The 19726-nt window shown below is 35.2% G+C and overlaps 3 protein-coding genes, 1 long non-coding RNA gene and 1 pseudogene across 8 annotated transcripts; 1 reads left to right on the forward strand and 4 right to left on the reverse strand.

The window, feature by feature from the left end:
- Nucleotides 1–1328: 1328 nt before the first annotated feature.
- LOC146901352 (coiled-coil protein) lies at nt 1329–10379 on the reverse strand. Its single transcript, XM_085733618.1, has 2 exons — nt 9674–10379; nt 1329–2086 (listed from the first exon to the last, which is right to left on the reverse strand). The coding sequence occupies exons 1-2, from the start codon at nt 10352–10354 to the stop codon at nt 1784–1786; spliced, it is 984 nt and encodes a 327-aa protein (XP_085589744.1). The 5' UTR covers nt 10355–10379; the 3' UTR covers nt 1329–1783.
- LOC146901353 (uncharacterized) lies at nt 3838–6399 on the forward strand. 4 transcript variants are annotated; one of them, XR_015021880.1, is made up of 8 exons: nt 3838–4118; nt 4198–4242; nt 4388–4425; nt 4539–4632; nt 4938–5022; nt 5270–5355; nt 5483–5553; nt 6071–6399. It is a non-coding gene; the product is annotated as an uncharacterized LOC146901353 (long non-coding RNA). The 4 variants fall into 4 exon arrangements; XR_015021882.1 differs by having other exon boundaries at nt 4960–5022; XR_015021881.1 differs by having other exon boundaries at nt 3843–4118; nt 4193–4242.
- Nucleotides 10380–11355: 976 nt separating the features above from the next.
- On the reverse strand, nt 11356–15553 carry LOC146901354 (Pentatricopeptide repeat (PPR) superfamily protein). Of its 2 annotated transcripts, XR_015021883.1 has the most exons (3): nt 13385–15553; nt 12288–13116; nt 11356–12028 (listed from the first exon to the last, which is right to left on the reverse strand). XR_015021883.1 is itself a non-coding variant. In XM_085733619.1 (1 exon), the coding sequence occupies exon 1, from the start codon at nt 15432–15434 to the stop codon at nt 13374–13376; it is 2061 nt and encodes a 686-aa protein (XP_085589745.1). In that variant the 5' UTR covers nt 15435–15547; the 3' UTR covers nt 13258–13373. The 2 variants fall into 2 exon arrangements, 1 of the variants encoding a protein (XP_085589745.1); XM_085733619.1 differs by lacking the exons at nt 11356–12028; nt 12288–13116 and having other exon boundaries at nt 13258–15547.
- On the reverse strand, nt 11620–12394 carry LOC146901355 (F-box protein SKIP19-like). The gene is made up of 2 exons (XM_085737047.1): nt 12288–12394; nt 11620–11980 (listed from the first exon to the last, which is right to left on the reverse strand). Exons 1-2 carry the CDS (start codon nt 12392–12394, stop codon nt 11620–11622), a joined length of 468 nt encoding a protein of 155 aa, XP_085593173.1.
- A 3025-nt stretch (nt 15554–18578) lies between the features above and the next one.
- On the reverse strand, nt 18579–18857 carry LOC146901356 (small nucleolar RNA U3; annotated as a pseudogene).
- Between the last annotated feature and the right edge of the window lie 869 nt (nt 18858–19726).

Genomic DNA, 19726 nt, shown 5'->3' on the forward strand with positions numbered 1-19726 from the left:
TCCAAATTTGTTTAATTATGTTTAAACACTTATGCCTTTGAACAATTTTTTGTAGACGTGTTAAGAACATTGCTAAAGCTACACCCATAAAAAATTATCTCAAAATTTGATTTCTATGTCCATATTTTTGTTTATTTTATCTTGAACTTTTTTCGTTTAAAAAAAGTTATGTTAAATTCATTTCGTGTTTAAAAATTCTAAATTTTAGTAAAGAACCTTTCGTAGTGTTCTAAACTTGTCTCATAAAAAATGTTAAAAAAGTTAAGAGTTTGATGATAATTATACAAAATTTGTTTTAGCAGGGACTATAATTATGAGTATTTTTTGTAGGGACTAAAAATGCTATTAAAATTAAGTAAGGACTAAATTTAAAGCTTCCGAATTTTATAGGAACCAAAAACATATTTAACCGGAAAAAAATTATGTATTGATGTGTGAGGAAGAAATGGATTTCAAGAATTAAGAGGAAGAGTACGAGAGATTGCCTTATTTGATCTGATGGTGAAAAAGTCATGGTTTATCATGGACCATTTGTTGCACTTGTCCATGTTAGAATTTGCTTAAAAGGTACTACTTACCGTTGAAAAGGGTGGAAAGAAGTTACAAGTCTCTCATCCTGACCGCACAATAATTTATTAATATATCTAATGGTGAAAAATTAATTTGCATCGTGAGAGACATGTTTTGGTCTCTCACCGTAGCCTCCGCTTTTTATAAAACCGGTGTTTTGCAAGAATTTTCCTCATGTGTTAGGAACTGTTACTTCTTCCTAGACGAGAGATAGTGAATAGTAATCAGATTAAAGCAACTAATTTTGAAGAGAGCCTGCTCCAGGATCACTTAAAACCAAATTATTGTTGTCTTCTTGAATAAACCAAATTATTGTTGTCTTCTTGAATAAGATGCATATTTTTTTTATTTGTAAATTAAGTTACAAATATCATAGGAAACTCACACACAATCTTGAAGTTTCAGGTTTAAACTCTAATGAAGATATCTAATCTATCAATATCAACATTGTTGGTTGAACGTAAGACAACACAATTGTGATATATTATTCATTTTTTTAAGGAAATTGTGATTATATTATTCATGTTAACAGTCATAAGATTACGATTTTGTATTCACATATTGGGTGAGCATTGTAATAAATTTATGATTTATGTTAACTCAAACGTCCTCTACATTTGAATTATACACAATTTAATTCCATATATATTCTATATCCCTAGCCAACAGATTCGTCAAAAATGAGCAACTTGTGTTAACATACAAAATGAGTAAAATCAGCATTAAAAAAATAAAAATAAAGCAATTAAATATCAATGTTAGACCACCAAATTTGCATGTGCTATAGCTGGTGAGTTATACAATCAAACATCCATTAATTTAATCCAAAACAACATCCATTTATTTTGCTTGTAATGGCAAAACATGACATGTCTAGATCAAAAAGAAATGTAGTTATTTTAGATCTAAACGTAAGTTTACAGTTTTTGGACAGCATACAAAAAAAAACTTGCTTTTTGAACAGATTGCTGAAAATGCACCTCTTAATATTGACATGGGAGGCATATCCTCACCAAATCAACAAGAGTGGGTCCCCAGTTCTCCCCAATTTGGGAAACTTGGGAAAATAAAACGCTACCAACAGCAAGTTACTACTGAGTGTTACAAACACAATCCGTTAATTTAAGTACAGTATAGATTTGAAGATTGGCAAACGGAGTAAAAGTCAAGCAATATTTACATATCTGACTCTGCACTATTAAGCTGATACAACTTAATCATCAGCAAAATATCTCTCTTCTGCATCAATATTGGCCTCCCTCTGCCAATGGTCGTCAAGGGTCTCATCGTTATCTATTTTAGCATAATCTACATGTTCGTGATCTTCTCCTAATAGAAACTTCTGCTGCATGATGTAAGTGAATTGATTCATCCGGTCCTCCAACTCTTCTGAAGTTAAGGTTGGATCCTGCCTCGCTCTGGCTGAATCAGATGTGCCGTTATCAGTTACATCATCTCTCACTCGAGCTGGATCAGATGTGCCATTGTTACTTACATCAGGTTGAGGCGCATGTCTCTGCCAGTAGCGGAAAAAAAAAGGAAAGAAAGAGATGATCAGTCCACAAATCATATGGTTATACCATTAATTATACTTGAAATCCCCAAAGCCCAAAAGATAAGAAACTGTGGATTAAAAAACAACATAGTTTTAGTTTAGTGACCCTCAAACTGTTCATTGTTTACATATACCATATTATTCTTACCATGTCATTGATTGCTCCATGTATGATACAAGATTAAAATACACAACTAAGCAGATGATATCAAATGTAGAAAAAGATCATGCAGTATATTCTAAATGGTCATTTGCAGTTGAGAATATCTAGAGACAGGACTGGAAAATATACAGTTTAGTTAGATTATTATTTATCAAACAGAACAGTTCTATTATTTACGACTGCAACTACAAACAGAGAAGGTGAGAATTCTCCTTCCAATGGTTTTCTTTGTTTCCAAAACTAAATCTGAATCCCCCTCCATTCTAGGTTCAACCTCTTCTACTATTTAATCAAACTTCACTTTCTTTCTAACTATAATCACTCAACTAATTCTATATCCAGTGACAACTAAATCTATAACTTGATGTGTTCTATCAATTACCCTGTCCCCTTGAAATTCCAGCTTGGCAATTGAGAAATCCCTCGGCATTAGAATCTGTACTGTTTATATTCCCGTAATGCTTCTTCTGCCCCTCGGTTGGACAGTCTCTCTGTTCCTCATTCACTTGTAGATCTTCTCTCACAATAGTGACTACCATGCTCTCTTTTCTAGACAACAGTGGTCTCAGGATGCATCAGCTCCAACTCTGTTGGCCACAATGGAACGGAAGTACCCCCCTTCTTGTCATTTACTATACTCTTGATATAAAAGGTGGCACTCCTCTGTTCCACAGTGGGTGCAGCTGCGACCTGCTGCTTGTTTGACAGACTAATTCCTCCTTGTGCATCTGTCTTAGTAGTAGGGTTGGCAAGAACTACTTCAAGCAGGGTCCAAGAATGCGAGGCTTTATATTGGGCTGGGTAAAACCACGAAACAGATCCAATGGTTCCCCTTCAGATACTACTCTGTATCTGAATAATGCTTGAAACCCTGGTACCACTCCATAGTGTTAGGATATAGAATAAGGGGAGTGTTCTGGACACTCTCTAACACTCTCTCTTACACCCACTCTTTTATTAGTCGAAATCCATGTGAGGACCACACTTTTGAAATGAGTACCACATAAAGTGGTGAGACCCACATGGGTTTCACCCAATAGTAGAGTGGGTGTTTGAGAGTGGTAGAAAGAGAGTGCTCCTAGCATTTCTCTATAGAATAAAGATATTAGAGTAGTTAAAGTTGTTAAGGAGCTAGTTAGGGAAGTTATTAGTTAATGGGGGTAGTTAGGACCATCTTAATAATATACAAACGTGAAGCAACAAATAGCAACTTTTTTTACACCAATCCAATGTGGCACATCCTCAATCCAATGTGTCAACTTCTTAAGCACCCAATGCCAAATCATCACTTCTATAAAGCTCATTTTATCATCAAAAATAGTAAGTAGGAGCTGAAAATGATGTAATCCACATTTTTTCACATTTTTAAAATCATCAAATTCCATTTTATGGCATTAATATTTGAATTTGTTGATTTCCCTCCAAGAAAAAGGAAATTTGGGTCTATTTTTAAGTAAAAAACAAAAGAAATATTCAAAAAAGCCCAAGCCCAACACTCTACCATCAGAAACAATAAATGCAAAAGCAAAAAAGGGGAACGCTTTCCCCCATTCTCACGTTGAGAAGAAAACTTTTCAACCCTCATATGTGAAACACGACATACACCATATGACACCACCACTCTGCTTTGAAACCAGAAAATTGTCTCCTCTGTACAATCAGAATTCAAATTCAAATTACAATTTCAAAACTCTCTCCCGCCCACAATCGCTCAACCCTAAAAATTGAGATTGTAATCTCTCTCTCACTCTCTCTCTCTGTGTCTCTCTTCTTTCACCGCCTTTCCCATCGCCTCCTTCATTTTCCGGCGTAATGCTCAATCACGATTTTGTAAGTTTTCTCCTTCAATCACTTTCCTTTCAACCCTAAAATTCACGCTATCGTAATTTTTTCTTCTCCTTTAGTTCAGGCAGACACGAATCTCCGTTTTCAACATGAATCATCTCATGCGAAGGTAATTTGTGTTCATAGAAATTAGGGTTTATGGTTTAATTTTTAATTCAAATCCTCTTTGTTAGAAATTTCGATTAATGTTTTCTGCTTTTGATTCTGTTTGGTTCAATGGAACGATAATCCTTTTTCTTCATTTCATTTTGCAGATTTATTGTCACTTTTTGTAACGATAATCTCTTCAAAGGTTATTTGTTAATTTTGTTTGTTTTTTCCTCTTTTTGGATACATTTTCTATTTCTCATTCAACCACTTGCAATAATGATAAATGATTTTCTGTTTTGATTTTTTTTTGTGCAGCAATAGGTGAAGAAAAATTAGAGGAATTTGAACAACTGCAATAATGTTGTGATCCATGTTGTGATGGGCCACAAGACAAAATTCCTGCCAGGAGGTATATCAATTTGTTGTTCATATCATTGAGCTTTTAACCTTTACTTTATTATTTTGCCAGCTTGCATGTAGTGTTTAGTTGACACTAAGTTTTATGAATATGCCATGCTATCTAATTTCCAAATAGTTAACGAATCTAAACGGGGTTTTGAATTGGTTGGCATTTTTTCCCATGGCAATTTCTTTACTAATTCACTTAACAAGTTAACATATAGATTTATATTGAAGGCCTTTGTAATTCGTAAAAGTCTTTTGACTCCTTTTGACACTGTTTGGAAATCTAATTGTTAGTGTTACAACTTATAGGTTCATTTATCTATTGAACCAGGACCTGTTTTGACTTATTTCATGATGCCCTTGCTTTTTGGCTGTTGCGGTTCTCTGAACTAAGGTAAGATCCTAAACTTTAGTTCTCAAACTATTGTACCCAAACATGGATAACTGTCTTGCTTATGCTTTATAAGATCCTAAACTTTAGTTCTCAAACTATTGTACCCAAACATGGATAACTGTCTTGCTTATGCTTTATGATCAATGAAATATTTTAGGATGATACATTTAAGTAATTAAATACTTTTAGTAGATTATCGTCATTTTTAAACTTATAATCAGTTTGATGAGAGAGAACGATATGTTAGGATCAATGGAAGGTTACAGAGATGAAACAATAAGTAAGGGTGGATTTGAGTTCACTATGATACAAAACTGGAACAGTTATGATGAGGTACATGGATAAGAACATGTTTTTATTCCTTTCCTGCATTTGACGGTTAAGATTAAATAGGTATATGCAATTTAACAATATTAAATTTACCCTGAGATTGACTTTTGATTTTTTTTTTTTTAAATAGGCTTACCTCTTCTTAATCTTAGTGTGGAAGATATCACAACCAATTACACATTTGAGAGTTTCTCCTTCAAGGTATCTAATTAATTCTACCCTTCCTATCTTCAGCCATGTGTTAGACTATGTTTTCTCAGCTAGGTTGCATTTGCTTTTATCACCTTCTTATTTAATTTCAATCTCCCTACTATAATTCCTTTAAAGAATATTCATTTTTGTTTGTTACAAAATTCACTATTGAATTTGCAGAGCCATTTCATAGTGCTGAATTAAGATTTTTACCTAAATGATCATAAATAATTGTTAAAAAATTGATACTAAAGAGGCATAGTCATTTTTTTTACCAAATGACTGCAATAAACCAAGTTACGTTTCTGTTTTGAATGACAAGAACACATTAAAATTGATATTGTCTGTGTTAAATGCAATGTTCAATCAAGTTTTATTCGAATTCCTTTTCCCTTTTGGAATGGCGATGAAGAATTTAGTGATAAAATAATTGTAGAGTAAACAGTTTTCACTTGCACTCATTTGAAGACTAATAAAACAATCTCCCTACTTACTGTATCATTGACTTATAAATTTGCTGGTATAGGCAATATTGGAGCAATGGGAGACTAGCATGTGACTAATTTTACATGGATAGGAAAGTGTTGTTATAAGCTTCTGCAACAAGTATAAGAGTGAATACAACTGTCTATCAAGTTCTTCCATTGTGTGTTACATACAATAACAATAGACAATTATTTAAAAAAAATATAGAGATTGATTGAAAGGCAAAAAATATTAGACAATTGTGTATTAAGTTCTTTATCAAATTTGTAACTCAAACTGATTAAATTGATATAAATGATGTATGATTTATGGGAAGCATAACAGATGCTTACTTATTTGTGAAGTAGATGTTGAAGCTATTATTGACAATGACTTTTTACTAAGTTTCCTTTTGAATTTTGTAACATTTTTTTTTCTTTTTATATATTTCTTTTAGTGTTTTGTTTATTAAGTTTGAATTAAATTATTTCAAAATTCAATTAAATTACATGACAAACTTCACCTACAATTCAAACTCAAAATTCACACTTTCAATCTCTCACTCCTTCTTTCTTCTTCTTCCTCTCTCTCTCTCTGTATGACATAAATCATATTGAATATTCTCTAAACATATATTTCAATGCTACCCTCAAGCAAATCAATATTTCCTATACATGGGGGGCTATAAGTATTTGATGGTAGTTTGAAATTTTATATTTCTCTTTATATGGGAGGCTATAAGTATTTGATTTAAGTCCAAAATTTCATATTCTTCAAACATGGGGGGCTAGAGTTATTTAGTTTATGTTACTATTATATTGTAGGTATAAATATTGTTGTGATTAACAATTGTATTAATGTTAAAATCACAAACTCCACTCAATTAAATTACAAGACAAACTCCACTCAGGGTTGAAAATGTTGATTTTGGATGAAGATGGCAATCCATGCACCTCAACTATCAACGTTGTTTATTCGGATGTGTTTGATAATTTGTAGAAAATAGCTTATCAAGTATGAATATGGGTATATTTAAGCTTCATGGTCAATTTGAATTATCCAATATATACATTAATCACACGCAAAAACCTTTGTTTAATTTTGTAGATAACTTTGGAGCTATGAAGCGATGATGCATCTATCTTAAAGAAGGATTTTTTTTGGATTAATTTCTCTTTCAAGTGTCGATTACTTTTTTGTGACACTTATAACCTATGTTGTCATTAATCATTATTGGTCAGGGTTATGTATAATTACTTTAAATTAAATTGAACTATATGTCAAATGATGACATCTTTATTTTGATGATGACAACATAATCTCATTTGTCTAACAACTCCATAATATGTTTTTATTTTGGTGGTACATTCAAAATAATAATTTGGCTAAGCCGCAAAAAATCTTTGTTCGCCCGTGCGTTGCACGGGTGGAAACGCTAGTTATGTATAGATAGGAAGATTTTGGAGTTAGAGAGGGTATCATTGATCATTTATAAAATTGTGAATAGAGTAGTGATTCTATTGGAAAAGGGAGAACCCTTTGGAGGAGAGTTCTCTTTCCTATCTTTCCTATTTTCTTAATCAAATTGTTCTTTCTATTCTACTCAATTCTTGGGTTCCTAACACATAGTGCATGAAATTGAGACTAAACAATTTTTATATAAGCATGTGCTTCGTAACTCTTCTTCCACCGCTCTTCTAAATCTAGTACCTCAGCTATTTTCATTTTTGTGGGATTACAGGTAAGAACCCTACTCTTCACATTCTGTTTACCCTCCCAGGAAATACCCCAGTAACTTACTCCTAGTCACCAATGCTTGAGCCACTTGGACCTTAAATTCTTGCACATATTCCTCCACTGTAGTTGATGGTCCGAAAATAGAACATAACAAGTTCAAAATTGATAGGCAAATTGACACAGATCACAAGTTTGAATTTACCATAGAGTGAAGGATGGGGCGACTAAGTTGCCCTCATTGGTACTGGATTCAGCTCAGTGGACCTAGGTTTCACCTAATCTTGGTTGGGTTCATTCACCTCATTGGCCTGATGGGTCCATTGCAAACTTGCAACGAGAAGTCTTAATTGTGAAGCTAATATTTTATATGTACTAAGAAAAGATTTGCAGATCACAAGGTTCAAGTTTTACTAAAGAGTGAAGGATGGTGGGACTAAATTACCCTCGTTGGAGCTGGATTTAGCTTGGTGGAGATAGGTTTCAGCTAATCATGGTTGGGTTCAATCAACACATTGGCCTGTTGGGTCCATTGCAATTTGCAACAAGAAATATTATCAGTCTTATCACTCAATTGCTGTATTTTGGATTTTCTTAGAAAGCGTTAAACCTCCTGGGGTGAATAATCATTAATCAATATTGTTGACCGGTTCAATTGTCCTCAAACTCACAATTCTATGCAAGACTACCCGAGTTTACGCAAACAATTTTGTAAGGAAGTTAACTCTACGCTGATAGCCAGAATAGTAAAGTTGGTCAATTCTATAAGTGGCATCACTCTTGATCTTAGGCAATGGTATCCCATGATCAAAGGCCATTTTCTACATGAGTTCAACTGAATCCCCCAAGGTTTTAACTCCGTCCATATCCCCAAATAAAAAATTCAGAAGGCCGGACTTTATCACGGAGAAGCAGATAAGAACGAATAAAACTAATGGAAGATAGAAAGTAAAGGCACACTTGTATTGTTGAATATTGCAAAACATGAGCGGGAAAAAAAGAGGAGGGAGAGAATTCTGCTTCCAAGGCCTTTCAGCAAAGGGTTTCTCTGTTCACAACTGATTAATCAAGTCACTGCTTTATTTTCCCAGATTAACATATATGAATCTCCCTCCCTTCTAGTTTCTAACCCTTCAACTATTTAAGCTAATCCCTCCTGTTCCAACCACAACCACCTAACCAATTATATAAATTCTACAAAATGTGAAAAAATAGAACTATTGTTGTATACATAAATAATTGCTGCAAGCCATAGGCATAAAGATTAATTGGTAATTTAGAATCCTTCTTATTTTGTTGCAAATAAGGGCTTGTTTGGACTGATTATTTGAACTTATCTACTCGCATAAGCACTTGGGAGACTGTTCGGAAGAGCTTATAGAAACAACTAATAACATGTTCATAAGCTGTTTCAACTTATTTCTACAGCCTAAGAAAACAGCTTATAGGTAATATGAAAACAGTTTGACTTAATTTTATCTTTTGTTATAGAAACAGCTAACAATAAGAATAAGTACTAATGCTATAAGCGCCTAACTAAGTTGTTTATCCAAACAGGACCTAAGTCTAGCAATTGATCAACATTATTCCATTGAATTGTTCTCTTCCTGTTTTCTCCCTATACGTTAAAATATGGCTACTTAAAAACAAAATAAATCCAAAATGAATAATTGACCTAGCATGAAAAATAAAATCTTCAAAAGATAGTAATTGTTTGATAGCTATGTAACACAAATACATATCAAAGGTATGTTCAATGTCTGATACCAACATAACACCGATACATTTGATTATATTCAACTGCTTCTATTTTCAGCGTGTTAGTGTTAGTGTCACTGTCGTGTCTGATGAATGTGTTTAGTGCATGTGTCGTGTCTGGTGAATGTGTCAGTGTTAGTGCGACATAGATTGATAGTTTAAAGAGCAATACCTCCACAGTCTCGTCTTTTTCAACATCTTCTTCTTCTTCTTCTTCCTCCTCCTCCTCCTCCTCTTCCTCTTCTTCCTCCTCTTGAAGTCCTTCATTACCAATCCACTCGCTTCTGGGCACACCAATCCTCTCCTGCTCCCCTCTAATCTTAGCCACAATCTCCGCCTCCTCACACCTCCTCAAAAGTGTATCAGACCACCTCTCCCCCGGCCTAGCCATCCTCCTCCCAAACCTATCCTGAAACTTCCCAACATACTCATAATGCAAATACGCCTCTCGTTCTCTCATCGCCTCCTCCGAAAAATACACTCCACCAACCATCAACTTATCCAAATAAGCCCTCCTCCTATTCTTCGCAACCACAGCCTTCCTCCTCAACTCCTCCGTCGTCGGACTCAACAAGCTTTGCAACCGCGTCACGTGCCAGTTAACCTCGTAATCATCTTTTAGGGTTTCGAATTCGGTTAATTCGATGGAAGTGAGATTGGAACCGTAGCGTTCTAGGAAGAGGGATGGGTCGCGAGTGAGAAGAGAGTGGAAGATGGATTTGCGTTGGGAAGGGAGTGTGGCGGTGGATTGTTGAGCGCGTGGAAACCATAGATTCTCTAGATTTGATAGTCTTTCTGAGATTTTCTCTTTTGCTTCTTCGCTCACTTCGTTTTTCTTCGCCTTCACTTCCATTATTTAATTCTTTTACCGCCGCTATACTTTTTTCTAACAACATCAACTTGTTGCTTTATATATGTTTCCTTTTCTTCTTGGATCTTCTATTGGGCCATTTCGGAACCTTGCTCAATAGGCCCCCTTGAATTGCTTACTGACCCTTCAAAAAACTCAAAATACCCCTCTCCAGAGTTACGCAAATAATTATGGTTTCCTTATAAATTACCAGACTATATGAGGAAACTAATCTTTTTGGGGAAATAATTCAGACAGTGGATTTAACAAGTAGATGGGTGATTTTTCTAGTAAGCAATTAACATTGCATTCAGCATATTGCGGCAGACGGTGGCTTGAACTTTAAGTCCTTACAACTACTATTTCATAGTGGACAATCATTTATCAATATGAAATTAAAATCAAGGTAAAGTGAAACTTCATTATATGACCATGATCTATCTTAGGAAGAGAAGAAAAAATGGTTCCTCTCTTTCTTTTGTATAAAGAAAATCCACTCAACCATAAATTATTCCAGCAGCCAGTGACATGATCTGGAGCCTAGGTGTTTGTAAAGTTAACACCGAAAATGCAATTTTCGCCAAGTTATTTGTAATCTGAAAATTTTGGTAAATGTAAGCTTGCTTTCTATTTGTATTAGGAAAAAAAAAAAAAAAAAAGTCATGATAAACTCATCACAGTGTTAGTTCTCCATGGCACTAAATTACTATCTATCTGAAATCCTTGTTGTCCATGCACGCTGTGCCAGAACCTTGTTGAAGCTTAAAACAAGCAGAGAATACGACACATTTGTTGTCCATTCACATTGAGCTTAAAACAAGCTCACAATTGGATTCAAGTCAATCGAAAGCAGAGAACACAACACATTTGTGTTCATTGTCGTGCGAAACTAGGTTGATCAGTGTGCCCCTCTGATCTCTAATTTGGAAAATCTTGTAACAATAACAACCATCTTTTCAACAGGGAGCTAAATGAGAAAACAGCAAAATCATTCAAGAACGAAATTAAAAAAAGATGGATAATCTGATTTAAAAACATGCAAGCCCATGTTGGCATACAACGTTCTTGCGAAATTCAAGTACACTATTCAAAAATAAAATATCAGACTTTCAAATGTCCTTAACAAAATTACTTTAAAGCAACATAATCAACATTTGAGATGAAAGCGTGCCAAGAAAACAATAATATTCTCGTCACTGTTCTTAAAAACCTAGAATTAGTAATTCATAGTCACAATCAATTATCTAATACCCCCAATCATCATTAGCTTATGTATCTTCAAAAGTGTCCATATAAGCTAAACCATCATCATAGTAGTAACTGTCACGGAACCTTTTTCCCAAACCTGGACTGAAATTAGGACAAAGACAACCTCGTAGATTAAGAGATTTAAGAAGAGGGCAGCCACCAAGAAGAGCAGGCAATCCACCATAATTACGCAAAAATCCTTTCAATTCAAGATGGCATAACCCAGACATTGTTTTTGCAATAACAAATGCTTTATCACCCTCGTCATAAGAGTACACAAACCCGCCATTAGTGCTTTGATTGAAAAACAAGTTCTCAAGATTTAGTGACTTCAAAAGAGGGCAACATCGACCAATAACTTCAAGGCAATCCTTAGATAGGCTGTTGCTACATGAAAGCTCCTCTTCACAAATTCACTCAACCCTTTATCTGAAATTTCATTCCAGCCAAAAAGTCGTAACCAGTTAATATCTATTTGAGTTGTTACAAAAGAAGTTAAATTGAGTGCGTTGCAAATTATGCTAAATGACTAAAAAGGAGAATATGGGACGAAAATATTAAGTTAAATTATAATTTAGAGTATGCATAAGTATAACCATCGTTAAGCAAGATGACATATCAAGAAGGATCAGTACAGTTGATAACAAATTATTATGAAACTGGAATTGAAACAAACAAAACTAATTACCTATGAGCCATATATTTGAAAAGTTCGTCGGTTCCGAACCCCCTAACAGCAATGTCTTCCAGATGACCGCAACTTAGGTCAATCGCACAGCGATAAATCTTCTCCATGCGCGAACGACTAAAGTCAAAATGACAAGTTATGTGAATAGTACGCCACATTAGAGGATCCTTGCAAATATTCCACAACAAAGGACAAACATTACGTGCACTTATCACAATATAAGGGTTACTGAGCAAAATGGTAAATGAAATATCTTCAGAAATGAAAAGGTAAACTTGCTTTCATATCAATTGGCATTTGAAACCAAACTTAGTCTGACTAACAATCTCTTCATATCAACATGAACGCACATTCCTTTTGAGACTACAGTTTGTAGCTTGTGCATTTCCATGGTGAAATGCAATTAGACTTGCGGTGGCTGTCACCGAGATGCGCTCCCAAACACACATATAAGCAATACACCAAACACAGTCAAAGTCCGTTTAAATGTGAAAAAAGTATTATTTTTGCTCCAAAGAATCATAAGCATATGAAACTAGGAGAAAGGATCTTTGACATGGCTGATAGCACCCATTGAGTCCAAGTAGATAATCCCTCTCTGCACCAGCTTCAAACCATTGAACACAACCAGAAGCTCAGCATTGAGATTGTTAGAATGGTCAATGTGGCCCAAGAATCCCACAATCCACCTACCCTCAGCACTGCTGTTTTCAGTAAACCCTCGATGCCTTTACATGCCTAAAGAGCTCCCAGCCTCCCAGTCTTTAAGGGATGCCAAGCAACCGATCAAAGTGCCTTCTCAATCTTAGAGCCTGACCTGAGTTGCATGCTGAGAGATCAAATGATGAATCAATTTCAAATTGGGTAATTAGAGTTACACCATCAGTATGAAGAAATTCATTCCTAGGATCATGGTATGGTAAATTACTAATGAAACAAAAATTTCCACATAATTTCCGGAATGCTAAAGTTGAGCCAGAATCAAAATTAAATATACTTCAAGTAAGCACAAGCAGACACAACATTCACAAGACCCAATGCTGGAAAAGATGCACGTAGATGAGCACACGAATATTTACAAGACAATTAATCAATACCGGCCCATTTTCTAAATTCCTGAACATGCTCAAGCCTTTTGCTTTGTGCTTCTGTTTTTGCATCCGACGCTTTTAAACTCCTATAGAGATTCTTATGAAGTCTAAGAAACTCGCTTTTGTACAGCAACTTGTCGGTATACATGCTACGGTCATTCATATGGCCAATGACCTCCATCACTCTCTCAAAGTAACCTCCTCGAATGAAGTTTAGCAGCAGTAACTCGTATAGATCTCTATTTACAACTAAATAGTTGTTCTTCATGAATCTCTTGATGTCTCCCCACAAGAACGTAATCTCACGATACATACCAAGAGAAGAATATCCACACACGAGATGAGCAAAAGTTTGATTTGTCGGTCGAATTTTCATTTCGCACATTTTTCTATATGCCCTCAATGCATCCTCTATCATTCTTGCCTTGCAGAAAAAGAAGATCGAAGAATTGAAGTTATACACTAAAGGAATATCTGTTTGATCTTCAGCGTTCAATATTTGAGCTAAGGCGACAGCCAAATCTGATTTCCCAACTGAATTTGATGTTTCTCGACAAAGGACGTGTTTGTCAATAGCATCATCAGACAATTCTGGGAGCAAATCAATCTTTTTCATTTGTTTTAGCAGTGCCTGAGCTTCTCTTTGCATTTCCTCCTTCTGATATGCTGACAAGAGTAAAATATACAAATCGCAACCCATTGGAGACCCGGCAGCCTCTGCGTCGTCCAAAATATCATGAGCAGACTCAAGCCATCCCATCTGAATGCAAGCACTGATCACATCAGAACACAACCCAGATCCTGTCGCTGAGTATAGTTCCCCTTGAATGCTAAGTAAAAGTTTTGAAAGTTCACTAATTCTACCATCTTTTTTGCAACCAATGATAAACTTAGCCAAAGCTCTATTACTAAGAGCCAGTTTCCCACCCTTATAAAAAACAAGACCTTCTCTACCTTCCAATTTAAGCACAGTGTCCTTCTGCAGTAGCTCAGGCTCTATATGTATCTTTAATGCATTCTTAAGGTTAGGCGATCCAATGGCGATAAAGCTCGGCTTTTTTAAGTGATTCCTATATTCTTCATTATTGTGACAATTATGCGAGCTATTCATATCCAAAACAAGCTTAGAGGCAGCATCAATGTCGTTAAATTTAAAGTGCAAGCTCAACAAACTATCATAGAACTGACGATAATGCCGAACATAAGACGCCGAAACTCCATCAATATGACATTTCAATTCCATCAATTCATCTCTCAAACCATTCATTTCTAAAATCTGTGAAATTATCACAATCGAGTGTGCATCAGCCACTGTCCCCATTAGCGGCATTAACTCAATCAAACACAAGCCCTTCAAACACAACTTAAACCTCACACAAGCATCAAGAACAAGGTTAAATACCAAAGTATCCGGCTTCAACATGATTGCATGTTGTGCCTTTTTATCCTTCAAACCATTATAAAAATCACAAACTTGAGACAGATAATTCGATACAAGATGTGTTCCAATTTCTGTCTTCACAGTATGAAAAATAATCAAGGACAAAAAATTCATAGATGGCACAAACCCTTTACTAAGCATCAACCTAAGTATAACCGATGCAGGAGACGGCATTTGCATTCTAGCCAAAGACAATGCAAGTTTTGTCAATGTATCAACATGAATCAAACCTGAATTCTCTTCAACAATTTTCAAAACCAAATCACATGCTTTTCTCACCAAAACATTATTAGAAGAATAACACAACTGAACAATAAGCTGATTCAATAAATTAACCTCAGGGTAACCATAAAGGTTTCGAAAATCACGAAAAGTTTCCAATGCTTCTTGCAATTGATGATTCCTCAAAGCAAATTTAAGCTTACCCAGTAGAATTTCTTGGGTGGAACGTTCCCATGAAAGCCTCTCACAGTTGTCAGAAAAAGTTGAAATTTTTTGCGAAAATGGACTGAATTGGTTGAAATTGACATGCCCATGAAGAATGATTTGCAAAGGTGGAAGCTTTTTGAGAAAGGGGTTTTGGAATAGAATGTGTTTGGCAAAAGGAAGCACCATAACACCATTTATTTATTGCACGGAAATGCAACAGAGACTGAAAATTTTCTGAGTTGGGTAAGCATAAAAATGGGGGATTTTGGAGAAATTTGAATGTTAAAGCTTAAACCCTAATTTGAAGTCAAATACAATATTTTTTACTTTGGATTTACATTGGTAACTTTGTTTAAAGAAAAAAAAACCTAGTCACTGTAGGTAAAAAAAATCTACATTTTAGATTCATTCGATAAATGATACATGTGGTTTATATTATTGATCATATACATCATTTATTGAATGAATCTAAAAAGTATATTTTTGCTTATAATAATGATTGGATAATGTATTTATTTAGTTTATTCGGAATATAGTTTGTGAACAACCCTTTTTATTGCACTTGTATTGTAAACGGTGCTTTATGTCATTCTCTTTTTGATTTTCTTTTTTGTTCTTTATGTCATTCTCTTTATGACCCTTTAAAATTCAACGATGCTAAACACAACGAGAAAAACATAGCGACGGCATCACGAAATCAATTGACCAATAAAAATTAAGGGAAAGAGGAATCCACGGAAGGAAATAAAAAGTGCCATGCATGGAATACACTCGCGAGCGGTTCGTGAATTATAATTCGCATGACATAGCATTTTCCTTTAAATTTTGCTGAAAGAGAGAATTGTGACATGTGTCCATAGGGCATACACCCTTTGAACCTTTACACACAATTGTGACATTGTCCATGTGATCTCCACACACAATGAAAGAGAGAATGGTGGTAAGATGAAATTCCTAAAATATCCCTGCCACATGGAGGTGTACATGAGTGGTATAAAAAAAAGGTTGTCAGCCAATAATTATTCCAATAAAAAATACCCCACCATCGGATGTAAAAGTCTAAATCAATTCCATTCCATCAATAGGAGGACAAAATTTACCAACCTAGGAAAAGTCTACTCACCTCTAACACTTCATGCTCGTTAAAACATACACATAAAAGGATCTTCAAATTGAATGTGTTTTGTCATGTCCGGTGTCCAACGCCGTCATGATACCAATACATATAATTACACTTAATCATTTCTATATTCTTAAACAATTATTGGTGTAATCTGTGTGCCAATATCAGTGTCCTATGCCAAATTTAGTGTTTTATAGATAAACAGGAAACAAAAATAGGAGAGCTACACAAATAATGAAGCATTGCTGAGCTGCACTGTGTAGACAAACGAAACAATAAAGCTCCAAAAGAGGAATAAATATTGACAGTTCCATGTCAAATGCATCAAGATATATACCATATCACTCAATGCTCTACTTTAACCCTCACATCTCCCCTTGACAGTACAGTTTTTGCTTGCGCCACAAGTTTCAACTCCTACATAGCTGTAATATGGCCGAGATTCGTGTTAATGTAAAACAACAACGAAAGTTTCAACCTCATCAAGGAAATTTTGCTACAGCTCTTCCAAAAGATGCTTGTGCAAATTCTGCCCCAAACATAACGCTATGTTGAGCTAAAGCAGTTCCTTGAATATATGGGAAGACCACATAATGAGAACAATAATTACTGACTTAACTAATATAAAACAAGAAATAGAATCGACCTTTAAAGCATGAGTTTTTCCTTTGGTTATTTGATTCTTTGCAATACATTGTTTATAACATCTTTGGTAAACTCATCTGGGTTCTGCCAATTATTAACAAATAATGGTAGAATACGAATGCATAAATTCCACTATTGAATCAATGAAACAATACAATTGGTGAGTTTGGAAATTACAACAGTAATGTACTAAAGGAAAATTAGAAGAAGGCGAAGTACGAACTCTTAAGCCATTACTTTACTAGAGAATATCTAAAGGAGAAAGGGATTCTTCATCAATTTTCTACACACCAATCATTGTGCTATTTTCGCACCATCCAAGAAGTATTTTCTGTTTGAGAATTCCTCTCTCTTGCTTCACATTGCTTCCTTGATCTTATGATCAATTTTCATGTCTCATTTCCTCAATTGATTTTCTCCATTCGTATCCAAGCATTACCTTACCTCCCCGGTTAAAATTGACCTTGTTCTCAATGTCAATCTCATGGCCATGGATATATGCATAATAATGTCTACTCCACTGCACAATTGAATCAAATTATCCTATAATTTGATATAGGCTTTCAGTGTTGGAATTTTCCTTCCACACCAGTAGGAAACCCCTAGGATTATTGAATCTTATATTCAGCACCTGTATCTGCATCAAATGTACTGCACAGTATCTCCGTGATTTTGCTTGCCATATATTGTGTCGCTAAGTAAAACATAAAGGATGATAAACAATAGTTGAGTGTCATTGAGACAAATCACTGCATACTCTTGTGCATCAACCACTTGAAAATTAGCGGACTTCTCCATGACTTGCTGAACAGATTCCACCTTGTCAATGAGAATACTAGTATTCAACTTCTCACCAATGGAATTAAAACAATGAACAAGGACACATTTCAAATCAAAGCCACACCTAATTCCTTTGTCCCTGCATAGAGTTATAGTAAAATCTTTACAGCAAGGAGCTAAATCAGTACACAAATAAAGGCCATATCCAATAAAAACAACGTGGCTCAACTAGAGAGCTCTTTTATTACAGCAGGTTCCACTTCTGTAGCTAGCTGAAATGAATTTTCTAGTGCACTAGGTGCGGCGACAGAGAAATAGATCACAATTTGCATTAATTTGATGTTCCTACTTTAGGACATAATAGGAAACTCTGAATCATTCCAAAAGAATAAAGTGAAGTAACATTAGGAGCAGCATGGAATGAGTCAACATATGATTAAGAAAAAACAGATCCCCTGTCAGTGACATCCTCTAAACTATCATCAGTGTCATCATCAATCATACTCAGAATAGGTAGTTTAACCATGCAACTAAATTTGTAATTTTCATTACAGAAGCTACTGTCCTAGTATAGCCATAGAGAAAAAGATCCAGTAAAGAACACGGATTAGCTTCAAACAATCAATCTCAGACACAGTAGCAATCTTGATAGGATAGTGAACCTGTTTGCAATTCTCAAGCCGGATCGGTGTCACATAAAAGTGTAGTACATAGAAAAATAATAAGGGAAAAACATTAATAGCATCCATGTATAAAAAATATGAAGCAAAAAAAGGTTGTTGAGTCTGTAAGAGCACCGTGCGACCACCCCAGACAGCGTGTGTCTAAGAACGATCATCTACTGCACAAGAAGATGTCTCAACAAGAAGAACGATCATCTACTGCACAAGAAGATGTCTCAACAAGAGAATCTTCTCAGCCGTTAATCACGCTCTGATCGCACGGCCTTCATTCATCATGACATATGTTCCTGTCTTCCTGTCTCCTTACATATTTAGCTTAGAAAATCAAGGACACATTTGTACGATCCTATAGAACAGATCCTGTTCAAGTAAGGTCGTGACTGTTGATCCACGCAGGAGTTATATAAACACTTGAGTTATTCTAGTTTCAAACGATGTGGGACTAAAAGCTTCTTTCTGTTGTAATAATTGCTTATAAAAATGCTTTTGACTCTTGTAAATTCCAGCTTTATAACAAAATTAGTTAGACTTCACGCAAAATCTTTTCGTACTCAATAGATACATCAATTACATGGTTCCAAAACAATAGGAAATTGATCAACTAAACACTTTAAAAATCACTTATACAATGACATTTTAAGAGTGGAAAAGACACATGAGCAGATGGAGAGGCAGCATTACTGTGATTCCTTCAACTAGCTTTTTCAATATAATTGGATTATAAACCATTTAATATTTTAACAACAAGTATAAGTTTAGATGAATTAAGGATGGCCAATTTTACTTGCATAATCATGCTTATTATTCTTATGGTCTAATTTATATTGTACAAGAGCAGCTCAGAATTTTGTCCAAGAATTCAACCAAGCAACTGTATCAGTGCAGGATCAACCTTTCCAACCTGCCTAGTCATGAGAGTGGCTGCACCATAATTCACGTTTGAAGCTTTCCTGATGCAAACATGGGGTGGGATATGATTTTCAAGCACCGAGCTGCAGCTGGTGCAGTAAACTATAATGCATAAGAGAGCAAATAACAGTGTCCTCTTTTATTGCTATGATTGAGATGGTGTTAACAATGTACTCAGAAAATGAGTCTGGAGAAAAACATAGATAGTTAAATCCGATGCAGCAGGGTTGGTAAATTGCATATACAGGAAAAGTTTATTAGCTGCAGCTGAACCAACTTCAGGACTTCATTGCAGGGAGCTCTTGGGACAATTTGAGAGGAGCACATTAAGAGGCTTT

Source organism: Medicago sativa, chromosome 8 (genome assembly GCF_051527215.1).
Source record: "Medicago sativa cultivar Bolivia chromosome 8, Bolivia_mono, whole genome shotgun sequence".
In the NCBI taxonomy this organism is placed as follows: domain Eukaryota; kingdom Viridiplantae; phylum Streptophyta; class Magnoliopsida; order Fabales; family Fabaceae; genus Medicago; species Medicago sativa.

Coding starts and splice junctions, on each gene's coding strand:
- LOC146901352 (XM_085733618.1), bottom strand. CDS start 10,354: ATGGAAGTGAAGGCGAAGAAAAACGAAGTGAGCGAAGAAGCAAAAGAG. Junction 2,087..9,673: donor AAAAAGACGAGACTGTGGAG/GTATTGCTCTTT, acceptor CGCTACTGGCAG/AGACATGCGCCTCAACCTGA.
- LOC146901355 (XM_085737047.1), bottom strand. CDS start 12,394: ATGGAGAAGATTTATCGCTGTGCGATTGACCTAAGTTGCGGTCATCTG. Junction 11,981..12,287: donor TTCAAATATATGGCTCATAG/GTAATTAGTTTT, acceptor ATGTAGCAACAG/CCTATCTAAGGATTGCCTTG.
- LOC146901354 (XM_085733619.1), bottom strand. CDS start 15,434: ATGGTGCTTCCTTTTGCCAAACACATTCTATTCCAAAACCCCTTTCTC.